Source organism: Simochromis diagramma, unplaced genomic scaffold (assembly GCF_900408965.1).
Source record: "Simochromis diagramma unplaced genomic scaffold, fSimDia1.1 OVJJ01000413.1, whole genome shotgun sequence".
Classification (NCBI taxonomy): Eukaryota; Metazoa; Chordata; class Actinopteri; order Cichliformes; family Cichlidae; genus Simochromis; species Simochromis diagramma.
In genome coordinates, this window is record NW_024386948.1 from 3,842,669 (window position 1) to 3,870,399 (window position 27,731).

Here is a 27,731-nt window from a genome sequence, read left to right on the forward strand (position 1 = left end):
CCTGCTGCTGCCATGTGATTACTTACCCCTGGAAAGGCCACCAGAAGTATCACTGAAGCAAAAGAAAAGAAGCGTGAGGGAAAAAGACGCAGAACAGGTGAACCAGGAAGTAGAAGATGACGAGGAGGAATGGGGGTACTATTATGGGCCCGTAACACAGACTCAAGTGCCCAGTACAGAGAGGGTCACAGAGCATGGTGATGACCAGGAGAAACCAGAGGCCGGTGGTAATGGACCACTGGGTGAAGAAAGGCTCATGTCGTACACAGAGGAGCCTGAGACACAGGACGAAAACAGGCCACAGGAAGAAGACCATCAAGAGGAAGATGGACAAGTAGTTGGAGAGGTAATGGATGACACTCTAGCATCTCCACGCCCATGCTTGCCTGAAAGCAACAGAGAAGGGACCTATAGTTTGCCAAGGAGGGAGAGACGAGCCCCTAAGGTTTTCACCTATGACCAGCTGGGTACTCCAACATGCTACAGTACAGTGTGTACAAACGAAATGCCCTACCAGTATCAGCCCATACAACACAGAGACATTCAGCCAATAACCATGTGGCCTAATTCATTCCAAATTTGTCAGCCACTATTCATGCAAGGATACTGAACAAAGAACAGACTTAAGACTCAGTAGAGGAAGGAGGAAACTAAGATTAAAAACAACTGGATTTTGTGACATTTTGTTAAGTTTTAGTTCATAAGAGTTGTGATGTCGGGACGACATCTAATTTTGTGGGGGAGTGTGTGATAGATTGATTATTTGTTGAAGTTCATAATGGAGTAAAAAGTTGTGGTTAAAAGTTGCCCAATATATTATTCAATTTATTTCAAATATGTAAATGTATAAACAAGGGTAAAAGAAGTCCCATTAAGAGACGTAATGTAACACAGGCTAAAATATGTTCAACCGGATAATAATCCTTAATGTGACTACAACCTGTGTAACATTCAATCTGTGATCTACTTGTCGAGCCTGGGGAATAATCCATGTGATTTAGTGATCGTGATTGATTAGTTATGCCTGCCGTTGCCAGAAGGGGGAGCTCTGGCCACGATGCCTCATTCGCAATGAAGCTGCTGAAAGAGAAGCATCGTGTCTGAGCGTCGTCATTGACTTATCCCCTTTTCAGGTAATAATTGTGCAATTCTGCTGTTGGACTTTACAAATATGTATGTTGAGTTGTACTGACCGTGTTTCCAAATGTACCAAGAGGATACTAGGAATACTTAGATGACCTGTGTTAACTGTGATGTTAGGATAAGCTATAAGCAGCAAGCTAAGCTAAGCGCTCTGTTGGTGGCTAGCATGAAGCATTATCGTGCCAGACTGTGTGTGGAACATACATTGTGTGCATTTTGCATTTGCTCTGGACAAAGAACATGTTTATTTTGTGTGAAGGGACAAATGCCCATTAGTATTTTTATATGAATATTTTGTTTATTTTCTGTACATTTCAGTTTAATGGTCTAAGTTTGTTTATTGATTCATAACCTGTTTTTGTAAATTCTTACATTCAATTTAATCTGTAACTTATAGAAAAGGAAAGAAAACAGTCTTGAGATATATTGTCTTACAACTAACAGAGACTGTACATCGTTGTTAAGATGTTTAATACTTTTGTATGTATGTTTATATTTCTGAATCATTCGCAATGAAGCTGCTGAAAGAGAAGCATCGTGTCTGAGCGTCGTCATTGACTTATCCCCTTTTCAGCCCCTTATCAGGGTGTAACACAGACACGGCTAGTGACGTCAGACTGAACAATCGGATACATACAGGAAGAGGTGGAACTTCATTTTTATGGGCACACAATCGGCCAATCACATGCAAAGACTGAGATCACACCATTATGTGAAAGAAGGGCAGACGTTCTGAAGACGGTGGTACAGGCCAGGTATGCAGAGAGACGGGGAGCCGCATTTAAATGCAAGCGTGTCAGAAAAAGTAACAAGTGAACACATAAAATGAGCAGCATCTGACTACATTTCACTGATGTTGGAGACTGCAAAGCTGAATGCAGGATTGATAAAATTAGGAGATGGATAATGTGATACGCATTTTTATTTTTTAGCCATTTTCCATTGTGGAGAATAAAAGGTTTCAAACTTTTCCAGGCTTTAAACCTCATACGTCCTCCCTATTAGCAGTGAATGCATAAAAACAAGGCTTTTATGAAAACACTGAATAAAAAATTTCTTCTTGAAAAAGACTAAATGTACAGTTAAGTATTGAATATTACATAAAATAAACTATGTACAAAGTGTCTTTGAATGGCAAAGATGCAGAAATGTGTGCATGTAGCACAGAGGTATTGCTCGTGTCTGAGTGCATAAATGAGTCACTGGCCTGAATGTGGCATGAAGCCATTTGTAATTCTTACTCAATTTGATCTGCTGCTCACCACAAATAAGCAAGTAGAAAAAAGTAGAAATTTTGGACTTTTATTTATATTTTCACAGGTTTTACACTTTTTCCTACTGATAAAAACCTCCCGTATGATCATTCATACTACACAAAGTAATTATGAAATAAACAATTAACTTGTAGAACCAAAATGTTCCCGGTATTTGAGGCAAGAGGGAGTATGTTATGTTATGTGAAGGTGCAGCCAGAGCTCTGTTCTTGTTGTGTTTCTGGGTGTAAAATAAAGGACTTCACATTTAACTTTAACTTGTGATCTCCTCATAAAAAATCTGCCTAACATGTCTCTGCAGCAGCAGGAGACAATAAACATGTGACAGTATGTTGTGGTCAGATCTTGTTGCTTTGTCTGTGTAAAAGGAAGGAAGCAAAAACTTATAAAAAGTGTTTGTGGTCTTCACAGCTCTTTGGTATCTGCTGTGCTGCTGCTTCACTCTCTCTCTGTACAGAAAGTTGTAGAAGTTTTCAGACGTGTCACTGCTGGATGTGAGGATGGGAGCCACTTTGCTCTGTGAGCTGGGCCTATTCTGTGAGTACACCACTGACTCCTATTGTTTGATTCATACTGATCCATAAACATGTTTTAGTAAGAAGAACAGAGCATCAGTCGTTTGTACCATTTCAGGTCATGTGATCAGAGGACTCATATTTTGTTACCAACATGGTTGTTTGTAGACTGGATTAGATTTTAGTGCACTGACTCAGATCAGAGTGGAGCTGATTTAGTTTATCTAAGAAAGGTTTGTTTAGTTTGATAATGTCTGAAGTCTCTGTCTTTATTGTAGTGCTCTGTACGCTCCTCTGCACTGGAAACACTCAAGGTGACTGAACAGTTTTCACTTTTTTTTTTACTTCTTTTTATTCATTTAGTAAAGATTCATCTTAGCCTACTGCATCAGTTTTAAGCATTTTCTGGTTTTGCTCATTTTTGCAACACATTTATAATTTTTATGAACATGTTGTTGCTTCTTGACTAAATAAAATGTTTCAATGTTTCAGATTGTTAACGATGTGGTTGTGTTGGATTCTAGATGCTGTGCTAACGATTGAACCCAACTGGTCCAGTTTTTTCATTGGAGAGTTCATTGTCTTCAAATGTGACATGAATGAAGGAAAAGACACTGACTGGAAATATATAATCAAGAAGGATGGTCAACAATTTATCAGCTACAGTGATTACAAAAACCACAGATTAAAATGTACAATTACAGGTCACAGTGGTGAATATCAGTGCTCTGGTCACAGGACGAGCAACAGTTATACAAAGAACAGTAATACTGTCTCTATAACTGTATTAGGTAAGTCCTCAGTGACCAACAGCATAAATTTATGATCCTGTACATTTAAATGTTGTCACATCAGAGGTAATGAGCAGACCCAAACTCTTCCAAATAAAGACAGTGAGTTTATTTACAGTGATAAATAGTGACAAAATAATGTGCAAATCCCAGTGTTGTGCCAAAAAGTGGTTGTTTTTCAAGTATCTTTATAACTCTGTGTAATTGTGCTTACATTATAACCAATCCGGTCCTTTATGTCCACTTCGTCAGGCAGGACAATGGAAAAACAGTTATATTCTGTTTATTTAGAGATATACACCCTGCCTCTTTTACCATGTTGAGAAAGACAGCAAAAAATCAAAGAGCAGAAAATATGATGAAGAAGAATTTTGAAGATTTTCCTGCAAGTAGCAGGTTTTATGACATTAACACATGCTTTTTTTTTTTTTTTTTTTTTTAAATGTATGTATCTGTTTTTCTTTAATTTTCATAACTGCAGATAAACCCAGGGCCACACTGACAGCAGGAACAACAATCATACCAGTAGGGGGCAGTGTGACACTAACCTGCTCTGTGCAGAGCTCTGATGGATGGAAATATGAGTGGTTCAGACGAACCCAAACAACCTCTGAACTTCAAATCAGAGATCAACAAAACAGAGATATCAGAGTATCTCAAGGAGGAATCTACAGCTGCAGAGGAAAAAGAGGAAACCCAGTTTACTACACTGATAGAAGTGATGATGTCACCATTGAGAAAACCTGTGAGTTTAGTATGAAATATACATTCACTCATGATTATCAAATGATGTTAAGGTTCCTCTGTTGATTTCACGTTTCTATTTTTTATCTTAACTGTTAATATGTGTAAACAGTTTCCAATAAAGTTGTTGTAAAACAACAACCCAACTGGCCTCAGATATTCAGAGGTGAGACGATCACTCTGACATGTGAGGTGCAGGAAGGAGGTGAAACCACTGAGTGGGAGTATGAATGGAGAGGACCCAGGACACTCAAAGTGTGGACACACAGTAATGATTGGACATTCAGAGTTTCTCAGTTCAGCAGTGGAGACTACATGTGTAAGAGTCGACGCAGAGATGACTCATATTCTTCAACAGAGTGGAGTGAAGCCTTCACATTGTCAGTATCAAGTAAGTCATGTTTGTTGTGTGAGCCCAGGATGAATTCAATGGTCTACAAAGGATGTTACATTGTTACATTGTGACAAAGAGCTGCAGCTGATAGTAGCTCATTGTTGGCAGTTTGTCACCACTTTGTCTCCTGAACTTTCAGCTGGTATAGGGACAGCAATGCTGACCTGCTGCTCCATAACCTGAGGACCATAATGATATAAATAATGATAAAAAATGTTTTTTGTAAGCAGGGAGGCAGATTTGGTTTGTGTGTGTGCATGTGTGTGTATACATGTTTAGACATCTTTGTAAGGACAAAAAAGTGGCATGCTACTATATTTGTGGGGACCAAGAGTCCATTGTGGGGACAAAATGCTCGTCCCTGCAAGTTTGAAGGTATTTCTAAGACTCAAAATGTGGTTTTAGTGTCAGGGTTACAATTAGGTTATGGTTAGGTTTAGGCTAAGGTTCAGGATTAGGCCTTCAATTTTTCAATTAGATGTCCTCACTAAGATATGAAAACAAGTGTGTGTGTGTTCCTGTCTATCTATCATTGTGAGGACTGAAATCTGCATTCTACTATACTTGTGAGGACCAACAGTCATTTGTGAGGACACACACCTGAAGGCTGAAAATGTGGTTTTAGTGTCAGGGTTACAATTAGGTTATGGTTAGGTTTAGGCTATGGGTCAAGGTTAGGCATTCATTTTTAATGGTTATGGTTAGGGTAAGGGGTTAGGGCAAACATTATGTCAATGAAGGTCCTCACTAAGATAGCTGAACGAGCGTGTGTGTTTGTGTGTCTTGTGTAAATGTTGATACTAAGGTAAAAAAAAAAGTGTAATGTGATCTGCAGGAAGTTACAGCGAGATGAGCAGGATTTTCTTTTCCTCTTACAGGAAAGGAGGCAAGTGTTGATTTCTTCTCATGATGCAGGACGAAGTTGTCTAGCCAAAGTAAACTGTTGCAGTCTATAAATGAGAAGAAGCATCAAAATGAAACTATGTAAAATGCATTACAGCTATGTATTAGAGGAATGAGTGTGTGAGAGGGAATGACATCAGTGTTAACAGTTTGGGCCATTGCACTATGTTGCATATACTCACACTGTTACAATTTGGTAATTGGAGGAGGAAGACCAGAGGAAAAATGCAAAATGAAGGCAAATAACATCAGGGTAGTGTAATCCTGGCCTGTGTGTGGTGTAATATCTATTTTCTTTCTGTCTTTGTTTAAACTCAACAGCAGATCATCCAAAGGCCCAAATAACTATTGATGTGAGAGACATTCCAGTAGGGGGCAGTGTGACCCTTAGCTGCTCAGTGAACTCATCATCTGGATGGAAATACTACTGGTACAGAGATGTGAACTCATCTGAACCTCTGACCACACAAGATGCCGTTCAGATGCAGATGCAGTTCCCTTCAGAAGGACAAATCACTGTCTCACAGGAAGGACTCTACAGGTGCAGAGGAGGAAGAGGACACCCAGTCTACTACACAGAGTACAGTGATCCACTCATCATTGATGAAAATGGTGAGCTTTTCATCAGTGAGTGTCATAGAAAGACAAAATGTAGAAACGTTTTTTATTTTCAGTTTTATGCCTGGATCAGTGATTCACAGTTTTTGAGATATTGCAACACATTTGGCCTCAAATACGCAGACTAGTCAAGATAATAATCAGATGTGAGATCCTGGAGAAGACACTGAGTGGGAGTGTGAAGGGAGAATGAAAAGTTCTCTACAGTCTTCAACACACCTGAGTGAAATACTTCAGTTTGACATCACTCAGGCCAATCTTTGTTACATTCAGAATCTAGTTCTAGTCCCGCTCCTTATCCACTGCATTATATCACTGTAAAATGCCATCGTCCTTGTGAACAGAAGCATTTTTAAAGCTGCTATTTTAGTGTTTATAAGCACAGTGTAAGAACAAAGGGGTGAAATATCAGCTTCCTTTTGTTCTTTGCAAAACTGACACTAACTTTCTGAGGAAAAGTTTCAAGATGGTAGCAGTTAATGTTTCTTTTTTTTTCTCTTTTTTTTATTTTTCACAACAGATGTGCTCGATCCTGAAAGCTCTTCATTTGTTGTTCTGATGATCTTTAGACTAATGCTCGTTTTCATGTTCCTCCTGTTCTTGTTGTATTGCTGCACAAAGTCAAAAGGTGAGTTGTTTTTCTTCTGATATTAAATATTTTACTCTTTAAGTGCAGTACTGTGCATAGGTCATGAGCCATCCCTCATTTTTTAATATCTTGCTAAGAAAATGGGAAACAGTTGCAGTAATCTACTGAAACATGTAAACATAAATGGAAATCTAGCAAATAAAATAAAAACAATGTGGATAAATAACAACTAAGAAGTCAGATGTTTTCCAAATGTTATTTCATGGTGGATCAAACTCTGACGGTCCTTTTCTGTTCATAATTCATCAATTTTAACAAGATCTCCAACAATGTCAAATTTGTATTCATCGTGTCATCAGAGCCATTCCCACTGATTTTCAGCCCAGTTCTTTTGACATTTGGTGGACCTCAGCCTTTTCTTTGTTTTTCTTCCTAATTAATTCTTCGCAGCCACCCTTCCACTGAGACCATTTTTGATGAGGCTTCATTGAACAGTAAAAGATTCAGCTGAAGGTTCAGATGCATCATCAGGTGCTGTGTCAGGTTTTTGCTGCATATAAAGAGATGAAGGGTGGCTGAAGACTTTTGCACCACACAGATGCAGCATGTGGCCCTAAAGTGGAAACAGCAATGTATAATAGATGACCATGTAAAAGAAAATGCCTTTTTTAAAGTTTCTAATAAAGGTTTTGCGGATGAGGGTCAGCCTGGATGAAAACCAGGCTGAGTTATGTACTCCTCTTGTCTTCACAGTTTTTCATCAAGTTTAAACTATTCTGATGCTTTTTGTAACACAGCTGTACTGATTACATCTGCTGCAGCTTTGACACTGTTGAATTAAACAAAGCCAAGTTAATAATATTTAATTTAAATGTGTTAAAGTTAGTATCACAGACATCAGGTGACCTGCAGGTGATCATTGTGTCTATGAGTCAGAGTTTGTGATACACTTTTATTAATTTAAAGTAGTTGTAGAAGCTTTGTGGTTATCATTAAAATTAATGTTAACATTATTTTTTAAGGTTGACCAGAAGTTAATTATCCATCCTGGGATTCAGCTCAAAGTCATTAACAAAAAAACATGAGTACACAAAAAAAGTGATAATAAACATGAAAATAATAATTATGATCACTAATAATGACAGAGGGTCTTTATTAGGGACAAGAATCTTGAGAAGTCTTTGTTAATAGTCTTTCATTTATTGTCTTAATTTTCCTGTTTTTATTGTAAAGCACTTTGGTGTACCGCTGGTCTTTTAAACGTGCTATACAAATAAAGTTTGTGACAAAGTGGGTGAGAAGACTATTTATCTATATTCTTAGTTAACATTCTTGCTTTGATTTAACCATATTTCACATGTAATCTGCAAGAGGCAAACATCTACTATCCTGGGTTTGTTTATGTTTTGCACTTTTACAGATTATATAATATAACATCTTGGTTTAAATCAATTCCTACAAGTAGTGATGTGACGTTCTGTAACGAGGCTTCGAAGCTTGTGTCGAGTAATGGAGGGGGCGTTTCCGCAATGCGCGTATTGAGGCTTGCTTCATTTATGGGAGGAGCTGAAAATGATGACGTCCGAAGCCTCGCTGCCCGGCTGTACCACGTGACTGGTTCACGAAGTGGTTCGAACTTTGCCACGAGCTATCACAGCGATATAAACCCCTCAGACTTCATTTAAAAAATGTGGGTGTTTGATGGAGAGTTGTTAGTGAGAGTTTGGAGACAGTTTGGAGACAGTTTGGAGGTTTATGAGAATGAGGAGAGAAAGTCAGGTGTTACGGTTCGGCGTTGGCAGTGTATTATTTTAGGCGTTTTGTTTTGGCGTGACTGTTATGCGTTTCCTGTTTTACTTTGAAAGTCTGTGTTATCTTAGTGTGTTCAATTTACGTGTCCCTGTCTCGTCAGTGTAAGCGTTGCCCCAGCTGTGTTTCCCTCTTGTTGTCCATTTTCCTGATTGCTCCCTCTAGGTATTTAAACCCTGTGTTTCAGTGTGTCAGGGTCGCGATCTTCCCCCCCCTTGTAAATAGTTTGGCGCCTTGTGGTGTGATGTAAATAAATATGGCATTTTGCTTTAAAGAGAATAGTTGTCGATACTTTCGTTTTGGGATTATTTTTGTGGAAGCCCGTATTAGTCTTTTTTATGAGTTCACCCTCCTTAAGAGCAGTGAGCTTGGGGGCCCTTTTTCCCTTATTTCTATTTTTCCTGAGTTGCACGCCGGTTGCCTAGGCCGGGGTGTAACATATGGGGGCTCGTCCGGGATCGCTGGAGGGTCCGGGGACCGCTTCAGCCTTCATCCGCCTTCGCTGGAGGGTCCGAGGGAGGGACCGCTTCAGCCGTCCGTCTCTGCTGGAGGGTCCGTGGGACCGCCCCGGCCTTCGTCGTCTGCTGGAGGGTCCGAGGGACCGCTCCAGCCTTCTGCAGCTGGTGGGCTGCGTGTCCGTGTTTGCAGCTGGTGGGCTGCGTGTCCGTGTTTGCGGCTAGTGAGCTGCATGTCTGTGTTTGCGGCTAGTGAGCTGCTCGTTTGTCTTCGCTGGAGGATCCGAGGGACCGCTCCAGCCTTCTGCAGCTGGTGGGCTGCGTGTCCGTGTTTGCAGCTGGTGAGCTGCATGTCTGTGTTTGCGGCTAGTGAGCTGCTCGTTTGTCTTCGCTGGAGGGTCCGAGGGACCGCTCCAGCCTTCGTTTGTCTTCGCTGGGGGATCCGAGGGCCCGCTCCAGTTTTCCGTTTCCACTGGAGGACCCGACCAGCCATCAGCGTCGCCTGCGGGACGGCGGCTGGTGCCGTATGGGCTCGACATGGAACAAACATTTTTCGTTGGGGTTGTATGTTTTAAATGTTTGTTTTTTTTGGGTGGGGGGGTATGTTACGGTTCGGCGTTGGCAGTGTATTATTTTAGGCGTTTTGTTTTGGCGTGACTGTTATGCGTTTCCTGTTTTACTTTGAAAGTCTGTGTTATCTTAGTGTGTTCAATTTACGTGTCCCTGTCTCGTCAGTGTAAGCGTTGCCCCAGCTGTGTTTCCCTCTTGTTGTCCATTTTCCTGATTGCTCCCTCTAGGTATTTAAACCCTGTGTTTCAGTGTGTCAGGGTCGCGATCTTCCCCCCCATTGTAAATAGTTTGGCGCCTTGTGGTGTGATGTAAATAAATATGGCATTTTGCTTTAAAGAGAATAGTTGTCGATACTTTCGTTTTGGGATTATTTTTGTGGAAGCCCGTATTAGTCTTTTTTATGAGTTCACCCTCCTTAAGAGCAGTGAGCTTGGGGGCCCTTTTTCCCTTATTTCTATTTTTCCTGGGTTGCACGCCGGTTGCCTAGGCCGGGGTGTAACACAGGAGAGAATGGAGCCAGCGAAGACGAGGAGTATGTCCTCCCCTGTGTGGGAACATTTTGATCTTATTCCTCCCAACTAGGTATGTTAATTTCTACAGAAGATGTATTTTCATAATACTGATGGTGCAATACAATTTATGTTAAGCGGCTTTACTTTTGTACAAGGTGAAGTGTTTGCTATGTGCCAGGGAGCTGGGATATAACAACAACACCTCATCCATGCTTAGGCACTACAGAGCTTTGCATGAGAATAAGGGGAACACCGATTGTGGAGCAAGACCAGGTGAGCCATCAAATGCCATGATAATATAGCATGCAGTAATGTTACTAAATGATATAACAATATTATACAGCTCTAATAAGTTACGTGTGTGATATTTATATTTGTGCTTTGTCTTTATTGTCTTTCCTCAGGAGAACAATCTCAAATAGATGAAGACCTGGTTAGCATGGTGATTGAGGACTCACAGCCATTTAGCATTGTGGAGGACAAAGGATTCGAAAGATTTGTTAAATCATTAAATCCTAGCTATGTTCTCCCCACTAAAAAGGTCATAAAAGCAGTGAAAATGTAGTTTTTACAGAATAAAATGTGAACAGGCAGGACTGAGGCTCAGTGTGTAGCTGTCCATACCTCAACGTTACAAAAGCACAACTACTGTCCACACCCCAACCACACCTCACCTCACAGTAAATGATCATTTCCATTTTAAGCATTTCCAAATGATCATTTTCCATACTGCCAGTATAAATATACACAGTATACTGCATCACTACAATATACATGTTTTACACACTCCTTTTGTTGTTGACATTTACAGGCTGTGTGCAAAAGGCCACACTCTTCAAATTCATGCCAACTAATATTTTTACGTCCAGTAGGTGTCCTGCTAGAGCAAATGAAGCTTCAAGAAGCTTTGCGCTGGGATGAACCAATTGGATGAAAAGCTTCAGTGCTTCATGAAGCTTCATCTGCCCATCACTACCTACAAGTTCGTTAAGTTAACATGTTCTTTATTTCACTGTTAATTTGTATTGTTTAGAACTTACCTTACCTACCTGTCTTCCAGAAACAAAAGGAGGAAATGTAGTTTTACTTCCTGCTTTATACCTTCTGGGTTCATCTGGGGTCACAGGAAGAGACCAAGTGCAGAAGGGGAAGAATTCTTATAATTTAATAAAGTTGATTTTAGAGGGTTTATGAAGAAATAGATTTAGTGTTGTAATATGTATTGATTACACCACAGAGTTCATGTTGCCAGTAAAGAGGAGTAGTGGAGGTTTGAATATAATCATGTTAATCTTACCAACATACTGAATGGAATAGTCCAGAGGAGAAATTGTTTGGTTAAGTGGACTATTTAAGCAGAAGAACTCTGGTGTTTTGAGAGAAAGGTTCAGGTCAGTGTAGCTGTGTGCAGGTTGACCTTAATTTCCGTTGATTTAAGTTCAGTTATGTTTATTTGAACTGAGTTCATTATAGAGTTGAGTTTCTTATTTGTTTCTTTGTAAATATTGTTTGGGTCACAAAATGGTGAATAAATCACTTGATACACTGGACAGCATCAGTCTCCTGCACTTCTTTGACCGCTTAAGTCAAGTTCTACCACAAACTTGTATTGTATTGTAAGAATCACTCAGAAGTGTTCGTCTATGCGGCAGAGTTTACTTCTACGTTTAGAAGACAAATTATTGAAATGAAATAATGATATTCAGCGAGTTTAATTATTTTACAATGTAATGCAAGTGCATTGTAAGTAACTGTAATTAAAATACCTAAAAATGAACAGTAATCAGTTACTCTACTTTTTCAGTGGAAAAGTAATTTAATTACAGTAATGCGTTACTTAGTAACGTGTTACACCCAACACTGCTTGTTCAATAGTGACCGGAGAAGGAAGCCGGAGATCGACCGGTCTGTTGTGGTGAAGAGGGAGCTGAGTGTAAAAGCGGAGCTCTCAATTTACCGGTCGATCTACGTCCCTACCTTCTAACTATGGTCACGAGCTGTGGGTAGTGACCGAAAGAATGAGATTGCGGATACAAGCAGCAGAAATTAGCTTCCTCCAAAGGGTGGCTGGCCTTCCTTAGAGATAGGGTGAGAGGTTCGGCCATCTGGGAGGGGCTCAGAGTAGAGCTGCTGCTCCTCCACATTGAAAGGAGCCAGCTGAGGTGGTTCGGGCATCTGACAAGGATGCCTCCTGGGAACCTTCTGGATGAGATGTTCCGTGCATGTCCCACCAGGAGGAGGTCCCGGGGCAGACCCAGGACACGCTGAAAAGATTTTATGTCTCAGCTGGCCTGGGAACACCTTGGTCAGCTGGAGGAGGTGGCTGGGGACAGGGAGATCTGGGCTTCTCTGCCTGGCTGCTGCCAGATAAGTGGAAGAAGATGGATGGATGGTACATGGTCTGTGGACCACATTTGGTAATAAAAGGCACACACAGTGATTTTTGTTAACTTAACTTTTTGATAATTAAAAAAAATAGTAAATGTCTTATTCTTCTATTCATTCATGCATATTACAGAGTACAGATGATGCCTCAATCATATATAGCCAAAATTTGAAAGCAAAATTTGAAATGTGAAGGCAAAATTTTCCTGAGTATTTTATTATCTATTGGAATCTGGAATTTCATTGGCACTCTTAATGACATTATTTGTTAAACTGTTTAAAACAGGATTTGAATTAATGTTCATACACTATCTAAATCTATATTTAATTAATAATTTATAAATATACTCTTAAAGCATGACTCAGGCTCTAGTTACCTGATATTGTTCATCATTTTTAACTGCGTTTAATATTACCACAGACAATTTCCTGTTTCTTCTTTCAAATCAGATATGATATATCCATAGCTCTTTCCAAGCCATACATCATAGATGGTTTCATTACCATCTTGTGTTCTAAAATGCACTCATGAAACTTGGGTTTTAAAATACTGAAAGATTTTAAAAGTGGTTGAAAGTAAAGCAAAAGGTTTACCTAAACAGGTGACAGTTTTATAATCCATGCATGAAAACCTCAAACAAAGAGTCAGTAAATAGCATCAGTTTCTCTATACAAAAACTGAGCAACATGTTGGACATAATTATGAAACTGAAAGTAGGCTTTATGCAATTAAAAACAATGAAAGATGAAAACATTTTAATTATGTGTAAATATTTTTTAATCAAGTAACTTATTTTAAGTGCGTTACATTTGGCATGTGGAAGTCTTTTCTTGGCTCTTGACGGAGGCGGCTGCACTTTCTCCTTCTCCCTCTCCCTTATCTTTCCTGCTTGGCTTCTCATGTCTTTTGCATAGTCTCGCTTATTCTCTATCTCTAAGAGAGTCTTCCAGACTTGTTCTCTAAAAACCTAAAGAAGAATTATGGATTTGATCAACTGGTCCCTTAACGAAACTGAAAAACTGATTGTCCTGCGGAGACATTTGCTGCCAGATACTCGATGGTTGCTTACGTCATGTGTCTGGCAACACTCTCGATGGAGGACATTGAAAGACATCTACCAATTCAGAATCATGATAATAGAGTTCTGGCTGATTGGAGCTGGCTTATCGAAGTACAAGAATCGGCTAGAGCTGTTTAAAATCCCACAAGGCTGGCCGACATGATAGATGATGGGCAGGGCTGTGAGTACTCAGACTGTGTTTATTGAAAGCAATATGGACAAGATCTTGGAGAAGAACGGGAATTGAGAGACCTGGTGACCAGTGACGGACATTAGACCAAATGGAAAACTGGAAGCAGTTTGTTCACGCTAACCAAAAAAACTACCATCTTCATCTCATGCGACCCCCCTGGCACCAGCTGGATGCTCAAGGCAAAAGCTGACGGTCAAAACTCTCCTTTAGATAACAAGACTGTTGATGTGACTCTCTCCATCCTCATTCAAGGCCAGCCGCGTCGACTGAAGATTGTTGAATTTTGCCCAAGCGAGTGAAGGGACACTTTCTCTTGGCTGAACACGGAACACACACACACACACACACACACACACACACACACACACACACACACGCATGTACACTGACACAGACACCCCCCCCCCCCCCCCCCCCCCTCCCCCATGTTGTTTCCTCATGTTGTGCATTTTCCATTGTTTTGGTTCCGGGTCACTGCTCGTGCGGTCAACTGGCCAGTGCTACCAGGCCTGACCTGTTTCCCCAGTGTGATGTTTCTGTATTGTATATACAGTTGGCAAGGTATCATCTATCTTAACCCTTTAAGACCTACCATAGAACCAAGTCCCCCAGAGCTTATATTATATTTTTACATGTTGTAGAGCCATTTTTGGGAGCATTTCAAGTTGATATACATCAATACAACCATTACAGCCTAAATTTTAATAATATGTCTGCATTAAGTGCATAGTAATTGCATAAATTGCAAAAAAGTGCAATAAACTACAAAAAAATTGAAAATCATTTTTGTTTTTTTAACATATATTTCTAGTTAAAGAAATTTAAGAGGCTTATCCCTCAAAACTGTAAATACAAAAAAGTTGCACAAAATAGTTTCCCACCACAGGAAATTTATTTTGAGTGTCTTTATAGTTTTATTTTTGAAATACACCAATTTCTATACACTGCAGGAAAAACGAAAATAAATATTATACTGCAAATTTGCAAAAAAGCAGCATATGCATCAAAATAAACTCTTTCCAGCAGTGCAATATGAGTCCTAAGCATCCCAGAAATGATACAGAAAGTCATAAAGTCAAATATATCTTTTAAAAACACCAGTATAGGCTCATGAGGCCCTGATAGTGAAAAACTACATTTCCGCGAAAATGACGTCACTTCCGTTTTCAGGCAGGACATGGCGGACATGTGTGGTGGATCATAAATTTGATTAGTTTTGAAGTTGTACATCTCTGTTCCTTATATTTCTTGTCATGCCCTTATTAATGTTTTATTTGTTGCTTTGACTGTTTTCGAATAGAATATGCAGTGGGAATATAGAGGGAGATAAGTAGTGAAAGTTTTGCCTGGGTTGATTGTGCATCGATCCATTGTTAATGCCTCAGGGCTCCAGTAGGTGGGTTCGCGCGCTTCCTCCTTCACTCAACACAGACGAGTGAGAGTGAGAGCTGCGTGTCTGTGCCTTTCTTTCACCTCTCCTCACTATTTCCCCTGTTTAAGGTAACTGTCATGCACAAATCTGTATAAATGTGTGTTACCGTTGATTATTACATTGTTATCATTGTTCATTGTAGCGGAAGATGTGAATTGCAGACTATTTTGCTGAGAAGTTCCAGTTAATCTCTGTTGCTGTGTATGCTAGTTTTCGCTATTACTCCGCCATATTGTGTGAAGATTTTTCTGTTACTATCTGTATAAGTTAACTACTGAAAGACATGCAGTACTTAAAGTATTATTTCATTGCTGTGGAAAGTTAGTGACTGTGTCAGCTAACATGTGCGAGTTAAAAATATGTTTTTGTCTAATGCTACAGTTCATGTTATCTAAAGTATTCTCATCAGCTAATGCAGTGAACAATAGTGACTTAGTTTGGATACAGTTGTCCTGAGACTGAGTGCATCCATAAGAACATTGTTTTAGTTGTATTGCTTCTGAAACTCAATACAGACGAGTTAGCTGCGTGTCTGTGCCTTTCTTTCACCTCTCCTCACTATTTCCCCTGTTTAAGGGCACAACACATGCGATAGTTCGTGCTGATGGACGTAGGAAGTGTTATGAACAGCTGATCGGATCGGCAAAGCGTGTTTCTGGAATATTATGTTTTTGTTGCTGCAAGTGCTTTTTATGCAGTTTTTGCAAAGCTATATGTGGAAGGAAACTGTGACCTAGTACAAGCTGATGGCATAAGATGTAAGTACAACTCCTCTGGTTTCATATGCAAAAAAAATTATTGCGCTAGCTCACGTGGTTGCAGGGATTTAAAAGTAGTTACGCAAAATGGAGTGTGCTGCTCTGACCGGTTTTAAAGGGTTAATTGCCTCTTGGGGATAAGTCTCTCTGACTCTGACTCTAAGAATCACGTGATTAAAAAAAAGAATTAAATGGTACTATTTCTTTTTGTTTTAGAACATAATAAAGAACAAAATCAAGACAATAATGAGTGTGGGGAGTCAGAATCAAAAACCAGTACCAAATCAATAGATAAATATGAATAAAAGGTTGAAAATTCAGAAAGTTACTTTATTGTGGACAGCCTTTAACATTATAGAGGCCACATAAAAGCACAAGAATCCTTAACAAGGTAATAGAACAACTACAAACTTGTTTTTTGTTTTGTTTTTTTGTTTCTTTCTTTCTTTCTTTCAAGCTACAGGAATAGGCAGAGAAAGCTATTCTTCTTGCATTTTTGCAAAACAAAGCACTTGGACAGCGATGTCCAAACCAGGCACATTTTACAATGCTTAAAAATGATTTGCATCTATTATTAGCACTTGGATTTCAGTTCATATCATTGCCTTATTTAATATTATATTGTATGAGTGCTACTTCCAACCTATAGTTTCCACCTAAATTCAGTGAGGTGAGAACCAATCTTTAAATAATCTGTTTCCATCCATCAGCGCTACAGTAAAACAACATGGGTACTTCTGCAGTCAGCATCCTAAAAAGAGAACAACATGTTTAACGTTTTGGTTTTTAACTATATTGACTATATTTCTTGCCACAATGATTAATATGTTTCAAATGAAAACTAGTTCAATTGCAGCATGGTGTATACAGTCTGCAGTGAGCATCTCTTACCCGTCTTCTCCATAGTTTCCAACTAACGCTGAAAGACACTGCCATTTTTATCACTTTGCCAGCTGAGTTTGAAATCAGCCACCCCTTGATCTCTCAGGATGGTCTCCAACTTGAAGGAAAACATTATAAAAGAAAAGAGCTGTTTTTCATACTTGTTAGATTTACCACACATAGCTTTATGTCCCTGTCATGCAGGTAATAATCATGTTTAAATGTTTTTAAATCATGTTAAAAGGGAAATTTCGTTATGTTTTGGAACAAAATAAAAAACTTTTGCTACTTTTCTTTACCTCTAATATTTTTTTCTGTAGATATTTTGTGTTTGTTGTGATGTGTTTGGTGTTTACTGTTGTTTTATGAACTCTTGCTGCACAACCTGTTTTCCATAATGCGACAGTAAAGATACAAGGAACCTAGAATCTACGTTTGTACCTTCATTAGGAGTTGACTGGAGGCAGCGGAGTCAGTGAGACCCACATCAGACTTCACCTTCATCCTTATGACCATCTTCTTTAGTTTGGCATCTGTAGAACACAAATAAAGAAATATGTCATTTATTGTTGTGATTATTATTATTATTATTTTTTAACCCACATTTTGATGCTTTAATGAAAACAACAGTTGTATCACACTTATAAAGAAATTGATTTATTACTTGTCCATTTAAGGAACTTACCTCCTTGACAGATAAATGTTGCTTTCTTGTTACAGTCAGCTGATATCCAGCGTCCCGTCTGTGATCCTTCCACAGAAATACAGTTTCCACTATAACTTCCGCCTCTTTTCCAGTACCTGAAGGAGGTCTTTGTTCCATCTGACCAAACCCAAGCATCTTTAAACAGACCAATCCACGCTTTGTTGGTAACTGCGGCAATCGCTGCATTTTCCTTGTCTGTAAGCACACATGCCAGATCAGTGTGCTTCTGTCTGCACAGATCTTGACTGCTCTGCCAGGTTTGCCCCTGTGTGTAAACCACATACTTCTTGCTGCCATCCTGCTGAACTAGAGACACACAAGGGGAGAGGAGTAAAACTGAGTTAGACTTATTTTTTCTGCCAAGAAAAATAGTCAGGTAAGTGATTTAGAGCCAAATTACTAACAGCAGAGCCATGATGTTTCTGGTCATAAACACTTGGACCTGTTGTCCATATATGTGGACATCACATTTTGGGGTTGTCTAGACCAAAATCTTGTTTGTTTTTTTTATACAAGGGCCTGTTATCCACTTACGAGGACATTATACTGCCACAGTTTTATCAAACTTTAAAATGAATCAGGCCCTTGAAGAGCAAAATCAGGTTAAAAGATAATTCTTTGTTTTTACATTCATCAAGTCCCAATCAGCCCAAATAGCAAGGAGAAATTAAAAATACATGCCATGAAAGAGTTCAGGTCTTAGGAGGTTAAAATATAAAGCGCCTTGAAGCAACTTTTTTTTAATGATTTGTTGCTATATAAATGAAATTAAATTTAACTGAAGTACAACTTAGGCTTGACCTGTATTATTTTGGTCAGTAGATCATTTGCTCTTTCATTAAGTCTGTTTGGCCACTGTAAGAGCCAATTAAAGGCTAGTTCACTGGTTCTGGTAAAAGGGGTTAAAAGGAGAAATATACATTTTTTGTTGTTAAGTATAATTTTCAGATGATTTTCAAATACTGTTATGTTAAAAGCATATAATACAGAAATGTGAAATTCTGATGCGCTTTTTGGAAATTATGTGCTTAGATAGTTGGAAGTCGGATAAACTGGAAGCAACACAGTTTTTTCACCAAGTCTTGCAGTGTTAATTTACAGTTTCATTAAACATCTCCTTTGAAAGAAAAGTACCTGGTCTTGCCCATGTTTCAAATGCCTGTTGCTGGACTGACTTCTAAAAGAAGAAGATTGAAAAGGAGCCGGAGTGCCGCCATTGTAGCCACTAATCTACTGGTTTGCTCAGCCATTGTTTGGACGATGTTTGTCATTACTGAAATAAACTTGCTGTATCTTTGTTACATTAAAAATATTTTATATTTATTTTATTTTGGGTTTTTTTACTGGAATTCATCCTAAAGTTCACACAAAAGCGCTGAGATGAACCTGAGGAGAAAATACAGACCTACCCAGAGAACAGCCAGAGTTGGTGGGATATTTTACATCCTTTTGGAAACATAGCTGTTGAGTTACTTCAGTCTGGACCACAACTGTTCGAATCAGCACAGTGAGTTCTCATAATCTCACCGCTAGCAAATTATCATTTTGTGTGCTAGTCACTCGGTCACGTTTTCATTTTTGTTTTTAAATATTATATAGATTAAATTGATTATCATCAATAAAAATTTCATATTAAAATTATGATCAATTATGATCACTCACAACAGTTTCAACTGTAATTGCAATTTACTCACTTTCATAACACACATAAGCTCTGGTTAAGTCACATGGAATATCATTCCAGAGGCCGTCATCTTGTATCTCTGCACACGTCTCTTTCCCATTATAGTTGTCTGGTTGATCAAGGCCCCATTTGGTGAAGTCTGCTCTGCCGCTCCCATCAGACCACAGCCACCTGTCGTTCTGTCCGTTGTAAAGTCCGATCCATGTGGCGGTCTTGTGACTGTCCAGTGTACTGACCAGCTGGTTTTCTTCATCCATGTTGTTTATGGTTGCCAGGTCAGTGTATTTTAATCTGCAGAAGCTCTGAGCCTCATGCCAGGTTAGGGATTCATTGATAAAGTGGAACTGCACTAAAACACAAGATTATCCAGTCTTACACACAGACGCCAAGAAATAATCCCCAATTTGTTCCAATGACTTTATGTCATCATGGTCTTATTAAATAATTTTTTTTCTGAAAACATTTTAGAGTGTTGTCATATTTGTGCCAACGCAACTTTGAGAGATGAAGATAATGATGTAACCTGTACTTCCCTCAGGGGAAGTACAGGTTACATCACCCTGGACAGGTTGCCACTCCATCATAGAGACACACCTAACCATTCATGCTTAAGTTGGCCAATTTTGAAACACCAGCTAAAACAATATGTATGTCTGTGGATTGTGGGAGAAATCCAGAGTACCCAAAGACAGTACACACAAGCACAAGGTCAAACATGAACACAAATTTTCATATAACAGAGAGTCCCCAAGTGCCTGGGGATTCAAATCCAAAAACCTCTTGACGTGAAGCAATAGTAGTAACTGCTGTCTGCTTATCTAATCAGCCAATCACGTGTGTGTATCTCAATGCATTTAGACATGCAGAAATGGTCAAAATGACCGGCTGAAGTTCAACCTGAACATCAGAAAGAAGAAAAGGGGGATTTATGTAACTTTGAATTTTGCATGGTTGTTGATGCCACGTATTTCAGAAGCTGCTGATCTACTGAGATTGTCCCAAAGAACCATCTCTACTGTTTAACAGAGAATGATTAAAAAAAGAAAACAAAATTCAGTGGGACAAAGTTTTCTGCTGGGAAAATGCCTTGTTGATATGAGAGTTCAGAAGACAAAGGCCAGACTGCCCACAAAAACATTGAATGCTGAATACTGACCTGAAATACATGTATACTAAAATATTAACTGTATCAATGATTGAAAAATGCAAAATGCAATGACAACAAAATAAAAAGCAAACAAAAACACCAAAAACAAACAATGATCATGTGTGCTTATTTACCTGTTTTACTGGACCCCGTTGAAACCAGTGCCATCCTGGTGGTAGTCATCAAAAGCATTAGGAAACTTCCTGCAGCCCAAAACATGCAGAATAATAACTTGCTGTCATCCACTGAATGCACAAATATGTCATATGTTTTGGTTATGTATAATAAGGTGTACTGTAAAGTTACAGAAGCAGTAGAAGCTGGCTAAATTATTTTAAAAGCAAAATAGGTAAACTTCCATCCCAATGACATAACTATAACTCTCCGTTGATATTAATGACGCCAGTTAATTGGACAACTTTAACATTTCCATAAAAGAAAAATATAGAAACAGACATTATATAATTTTTTCTATAGTTATGGTATTAAGGCTTTGGTATTATCATTATTATCTGCCTGAGTGCAAACTATCATATCAATTCTGTCGTCCACTCATGCCTGCTTGTTTGTTTCCCAGGTTGTTTCCCAAGATGCTTTTTTTGACAGGTCATTGAAATATACGAATTGCAATTGATTCATTTATTCTTGGATGAATTTAAAAAAAGTGATTTTGTTTTCACTAAATTTCTTCTTCATATACAAGATTTTGTATATGTAGACAAATTAGTCTGGAAACAAGAAATACACAAGCACTTTTTTCAATATACCAACTTTGAAATAAAGGCATACAGATTGGTTTTACTAAATTATATAAAAAATGATACATAGAGTTAAACCAGTGCCTGATATGTTCCACTGTATCTGGTGTAGTTTATTTATGCACCTACTGTAGATCTGAAGGTCCATTTACTTGTACATTATGCAAAGCAGTTTTGGAGAAACTGAAATGCATTTGGTTAAAAGTGCGTCATAGGAGATTTAAAGAACCACTGACAGTCATCAGGTGAGTCTAAGTGGAATGTAAGAAATTAAGAAAATGTTACTACTATTTAGCTGAGGGTAATTGTACATTCAATTATACATTCAAAAGTCATTAGGATTCTTAAACCTGCTATATAAAGTTTACATACACAATGCTTAGACCACCTGTAATGCAACAAAAGTCCATTTCTATAAAAATGCCTTTAAAATGTATCAATGCTCAGTATAATAGATATATGCATTAGCGGTTCGCTCGCTAACACGCTAATGAGCTAAAGGTGCTAACGCATTGACACTGTGCAGCCCCACGCACGGGGCGATCTGCGCTAACCCATTAACGGAGATTTACCATTAATGGGTTAGTTATGGTGTTAATGTCATTTTAATAAGATTAATGCTGACAACACTAATGCATACATAACTTGGATTTAAGTCTTTAAGTCCTTTGACAAACCAAGTACACCCTATGATTTAATAAAATGGTCTGGCACTGATACGGCACCGTTCTAAATGATTTACGACAATCTATGCTGTGGAGCCATAGTCTAAATTAATCTATCTTGCACTCAGCTGTTATGTTATACTGGATTATCTCAACGACATCTCTGCACTGCCTGCACACAAGAGCTTGCCTGGTGTGATAGACAAAAGCATCCATCTGTCTTGTGCTCAGAGCTAATTCTAAGCACCATTTTTAGGATTCCATGATGGTTCTTCTACTTGCTCCTCTTCTTTTTTACTGCTTCCAAGGTATTCATTAAGCATGTGGTCAGTTGTGGCCATGATATTTAATCCTGGATACTGTTCTGACACTCACTAGTCCTAGGCCTCCTTCCTTCTGCTGAGCATAGTCTCAGGGTGATGGATTTAGGATGAAACCATCCAAGGACTTTTCTTGCCTTGATGGCCTCTAATGTTGTTTTCCACTTTCACATGGAATTCCCGGTGAAGTCTCTTAGTGTCCTAAAGCTCTTGTACATTTCCAGGCATTCCAGAATCCAAGTGCGTCCTGTATGACTGGGATTTTATCTGAATCAGTTTGCAGGTGCATCCGTCTAATCCAAGTTGCCAAGAACTTTTTCTTCTGGAAACAAAGAAGTGTTTCGTTGCTTATCTAGAGTAACTTGTTTTTTAACTATAGTGATTTTGATTAATAAAACAAATAACAAACTTGGGCTGTACCGAATTGGGTCACTACCTGCAATCATTGGAGCCTTGCTACTCATTAGCCATTCGTGACACTTTTCCAGCAATCAGTCATTCTTAATTTGCCCTGCTTGGTTTCATTAAACTTGAATGTCTGCTGCCATATGATATTCAGCTGAGTCATCAACACATTATATTTTTGAAAGACTTAGTCTTAAAGGCCATAGGGGGTGTAACTGTACTCAGTTACCTGTTGAATGTGACATCGTGGTCTCTGGAGTCAAAAGCCCAAAGAACATTCCTGCAATTCACAGAAAGAATTTAAATATGGCTGAAGTCAAATGCAAGAATTTCTTTGAATGGAAAATTATCCTTATTTGTTTACTCTCAAAGCCTACCAGGCAGATAATTGTTGTGTCATACATTGCACTTACTATATTTACTTAAAAATATAACTATGAATAAATTCACAAAAATACGTGGTCATTTATTATTTGATAATCAAATGGTTTACAAAAGCACCATAAAAACAATGAAGCCAGCTTCAGTAAATTTCCGTTGTTTACATGTTGTGATCAGCGACTGGTTGCTCTTTGTAGATTTACACAACTGAATTCAGGAGAAGTTTCATAGATATCTTGGCTGATTTCCATTACTCTAACAGTATACTGTATAGAAAGACAGTATACAGCTGGCATAAAAGTGGAATTCAGTGAATTCCACTTATGTCCGTAATAATATCTGTAACCATCAAATTAATCTACTACAGTTGATGTAAACCACCACTGACCATGGGCACCACAGTCACTGTTACAATAAATTCACCACAGTACAACAAGCTAAGCTCTTTCCACCCATACAAACTACCGAGTAGTTTCAGGCAGAATTTGAGTAACACATAGTGTTTGTTTTGCAGGAATAGCTACTATGTGATCAGTTCATTCCAATTCCACTTTATTTATACAGCGCTAATTCACCAAAATAATACATACAGAGAAAAACCCAACAGTCAAAATGATGACGTTACATATAAGGTTTCAATTTGCAGTTTATCAAGCGTCACTCAGCTGTCCTTTCCTGTCTCTCCTGTCCCGTCTTTTCTCAAATCTCCCTGTGTACAGCAGCTGGACCTTAAGCTGACAACACACTGTGCAACAAACTAGACACAACAGTTTGTGTGTTTGCTAATATTTGTTAAAATGTTACATTTGAAATGACCTGACACTTAAAAAAAAGGTGACTCCCTATATGCGCCCTCCTCTTCTGTAGGGTGGGCTAGATTCTGAATTTACAGATACCTGCACTCTTTCCAGCCCACTTTGAGTCCCAAATGTAAACGTTATAAACGAACCTAAAGTTACAAGTTGATTTTAAAAATACAAGAAGTAAAAATATACTTGTTTAAAAGTGTAGGGAGTAAAGGCAAAAAGTTGTCAGAAAAATAAATACTCAAGTAAAGTACAGGTACCTGAAAAGTCGACAGTATTGAAGTATTTGTACTTCTGAGTATAATTATAATTGTGGGTTTATGTTCTAAAAACCTTACGAGAATACGTTCCAATTTTGAAAGCCAACAATTAAAGTAAAACATTAAAACTAAAAACAACTATTACTACCAGTAAAGCAACTAATAGAAATAAATAAATATTTGTACATGTAAAATTTGAATTTATAATCAAAGTTTAGAAAGTACCTGATGTGTTGTGTACCCTGTGGCTTCCCTGTAACATCTGTGGTGCGACATGCCAACACATTCACACTGTATGGAAATCCATCACAGTGAGATGGATTTGCATGCTCTGGTGAGGTGATGTTGTTGGCAAGTGCATTGTCAGGTAACCACTAAACCTTTAGTTTAGTGGTTACCTGACATGCATGTCTTTGGCACTTGAAGAACATGCAAACTCAACGCAGGAAAGCCACAGTCAAGCGATTCAAACCAAGCCCTCCTTTCTGAGGTGGTAGTTGTGCCATTGCGCTATTCAACAAAAAACTACATATGTAGAAATAAAGTTTTTGAGTGAGTGTGTGTATATACTTGAACCTGCATGTATACTTTTGACCAATCCAAAAAATCCAAAATTGGATTTACCTGCAAAACAGTTTTGTTATCCATGGCTTCAAAACATAGAATGAATAGTCTGAAACAGCACAACACAAAACAGCATCATTTAAGTCATGTAAAATCAGCTAAACTACAGTGTAACCATTTAAAACAAAACCAGATACTTCATTTTTATTAATATTCTTTTAATGAGCACAGTAACGAGCATCAAGAGTTAAGAGTTATAATTAGAGTTATAAAAGTACCTGATATGGTGCCATACATCTGCTGTGTTTTGACTGTGAATCCTTCTGTGTAACTAAAGGTCAATTTATTCGTACGCAATGCAAAACAATTATGGAGAAGAGTTAAGGGAATTTGGTTACCACTTCCTGGCCGAGTTGTTGTCATTCCTAATTGCTTCCACTTTATTTTAATACTACTAACTACAGGGTTTTACCTTAAAATATAAAGCAGCTTTAGGTGGCTGTTGGTGGTATATAAATAAAACTGAACTGAATTTCATTTAATTAAATTTCACTGAACAATTGACTATGGAATATTTAGTAGTGACCAGTGTTGGTCAAGTTACTTGAAAAAGTAATCAGTAACTAATTACTGATTACTTCCCCAAAAAAGTAATCCCTTTAATTTACTGATTACTTATTTTCAAAAGTAATTAGTTACTTAGTTACTTTTTAAAAACATGATTTACTACTTGAATAGGTAATAAAGCGATAGATCTTTCAGCCCAATTCTACTTTACTACTTTCTACTACTTTCTGCATAATCCATTATATAAAATGTAATCAAATGAAAAATAGTCTCTTTTTAAAATTTGTTTTATTAGTTTAAATCTTAACTTTATGCATCAAGCAAAAATCTAATTATATGCAACATTCTCTGACTGGAAGAAATTTGTTTAACATTTAAACCTATTTTCTGCACATTCCAGCACATAAAATAAAATATTATTTTGTGTTTACACTCAGTCTTTCAAATAGATGCAAGTAAAACACAGCAGAAAATAAATAAAATCAAAGACTCAGCGGTCCTGTTGCTCTGTTTTCACCTGTATAGCAGGCGGAGGTTTGTCCTGTAAAAAGAAGTTTTCTTCCCACGCAGTGAACAGCGGACGCTAATGTTTTTGTCACTTTTTACGAAATCAAACTCAAAGTAAGGTCAGTACTTCCACGCTTTAAACGCGGCATGGTCATACTCTCTCTAGCACTCGATATATTATCCATTTTTGAACTGCACACAGCTGTTGTCATGCACGTCGCACCTGCTTACGTCATTGTCATGAGACACTCACAAAAGAATCACGGTTTTAGTAACGTAGTAACGCAGCATGCTTACGGGTAAGTAACGGTAATCTAATTACCTTTTTTGCAATAGTAATCCCTAACTTTACTCATTACTTGAAAAAAGTAATCAGATTACAGTAACACGTTACCGCGTTACCGGCCATCTCCGCTAGTGCTAGCATGGGTGAGTGAATCCTTTTGGCAATATACTATATTTTCAACCCCTCATAGTACCATATGAACCCAATGAAGCACTTTGCTCTCAGACTGCAGGATTACTTGTGGTTTCTAGGGTATTTAAAAGTAGAATGGGAGGCCAAACCAGTTCCCAGTGTGGATTTGGGGTCAAAACTTCTTTTTTTTTAAATACATATATTTTGAGTTGGATCAGCTGACCTCCCTTAATTAAGCTGCAGTACACCTTCCACTCTATATGTGTTTATACAACACTCTGCATTTAATCATTGTTATTCTCTTGCACTGTGTGCCTTTTGGCCTTACTCCCTCCCCTCACCCCAACCAGTCGCTGCTTCGGCCTGAGGCCTCTTCCCGTTAAAAGGGACTTTTTCCTTCCAACTGTCGTAAAGTGCTTGGTCATAGGAGGTTGTTTGTTTGTTGGGGTTTTCTCTCTATTATTATAGGGTCTATTAGATGCATTGAGGCCAATACTGTAGTACTGTTGTGATCTGACACTATAGAAATAAAAAAGGAATTGACCCATATTTACTTTATTCTCCTGTTTTAACTTTAAGTAAGAGAATGATAAAGCCCAAGAAAATGCACTTATTTACATGTAAGTCCTTATTTGCAAATACAAATTTGAAAATGCTTAAGATTATGAGAATCTCCAAAGTGTTTCTAGTGTGTTGTTATTCTGCCTTTCTTTCATCTTGTCATTTCCCTGTGTATAAACAATTAAAGACCAAAGTGAGTTTATGAACCCCTTTTAAACTAGAGGTACATGTTTAATTGAACTTAATCTTCTGTTTTAACTTTCAGCAAGAGGATGATCAAGCTTAAGATAATACTTTTATTTACATGCAAGTCCTTATTTGCAAATGCAAAAGTTTAATATTTAGATTTATTGCAAGTGACTATTAAGATTACTTGATTGTCAAAAGTGTTTTTATTGTTATTCTGCTTTTTTTCCCCATGTCGTTACTCTTCAGTGTGCAAAGTCAAGCTGAGTTCTTGAAACCACTTTATAGTAGAGACTGATGTATAACCACACTTGGATATGCATTTTCATACATGTAAAAAGGACCACGCACACACACACACGCACACACAGGTGACTGACTCCATCTAGTGGTGAATAATGGAACACCGGTGTAGAAAATCATAACAGTCTTTTTTTTCTCTTCTTTACTACTGTCACAAAACCCTGCACGTTCATTATATTTCAGTATGACAAAAATTAATTTCTAAGCCAAAATTAGCTCAGAACAACCTCCATAATATTTTCACTTAATTTTTATTCTGAGGATCATCAATACCTGCATTACACACTGTGAGAAGAATTTAGATTTCAGTCAGATCTGAGAAAAGCCACACAAACAGTGCATGGGATTAATGAGTATAGTGATGAGTTTACACTATACTGTGGTCAAATCTTCTCTTTGGTCCTCTTTTAGAGTAATTTGCTGTTCTCCACACATGTGTCTGCCAGAGGAAGAAAGAGATGTGTG

General features: G+C 38.2%; 2 protein-coding genes and 1 long non-coding RNA gene across 3 annotated transcripts; 2 read left to right on the plus strand and 1 right to left on the minus strand.

Annotated features, from left to right (window-relative positions):
* Positions 1–2,594: 2,594 nt before the first annotated feature.
* Positions 2,595–8,888, plus strand: LOC120737537 (protein sax-3-like). The gene is made up of 6 exons (XM_040038309.1): positions 2,595–2,954; positions 3,211–3,246; positions 3,457–3,723; positions 4,205–4,468; positions 6,086–6,376; positions 8,884–8,888. The coding sequence occupies exons 1-6, from the start codon at positions 2,918–2,920 to the stop codon at positions 8,886–8,888; spliced, it is 900 nt and encodes a 299-aa protein (XP_039894243.1). The 5' UTR covers positions 2,595–2,917.
* An 8,750-nt stretch (positions 8,889–17,638) lies between these two features.
* Positions 17,639–19,812, minus strand: LOC120737605 (macrophage mannose receptor 1-like). Its single transcript, XM_040038408.1, has 2 exons — positions 19,429–19,812; positions 17,639–18,040 (listed from the first exon to the last, which is right to left on the minus strand). The coding sequence occupies exons 1-2, from the start codon at positions 19,673–19,675 to the stop codon at positions 17,670–17,672; spliced, it is 618 nt and encodes a 205-aa protein (XP_039894342.1). The 5' UTR covers positions 19,676–19,812; the 3' UTR covers positions 17,639–17,669.
* Positions 18,590–24,881, plus strand: LOC120737523. The gene is made up of 3 exons (XR_005696757.1): positions 18,590–18,669; positions 23,094–23,103; positions 24,869–24,881. It is a non-coding gene; the product is annotated as an uncharacterized LOC120737523 (long non-coding RNA).
* The last annotated feature ends 2,850 nt before the right edge of the window (positions 24,882–27,731 follow it).

Excerpts from the sequence above, each read along its gene's own strand:
- LOC120737537 (XM_040038309.1), top strand. The coding sequence starts at position 2,918 with ATGGGAGCCACTTTGCTCTGTGAGCTGGGCCTATTCT. Across the intron at positions 3,724-4,204 it reads TGTCTCTATAACTGTATTAG|ATAAACCCAGGGCCACACTG; the intron begins GTAAGTCCTCAG and ends TCATAACTGCAG. Across the intron at positions 4,469-6,085 it reads TGTCACCATTGAGAAAACCT|CAGATCATCCAAAGGCCCAA; the intron begins GTGAGTTTAGTA and ends TAAACTCAACAG.
- LOC120737605 (XM_040038408.1), bottom strand. The coding sequence starts at position 19,675 with ATGGATGAAGAAAACCAGCTGGTCAGTACACTGGACAGTCACAAGACC. Across the intron at positions 18,041-19,428 it reads AGCTTATGTGTGTTATGAAA|TTCAGCAGGATGGCAGCAAG; the intron begins GTGAGTAAATTG and ends GTGTGTCTCTAG.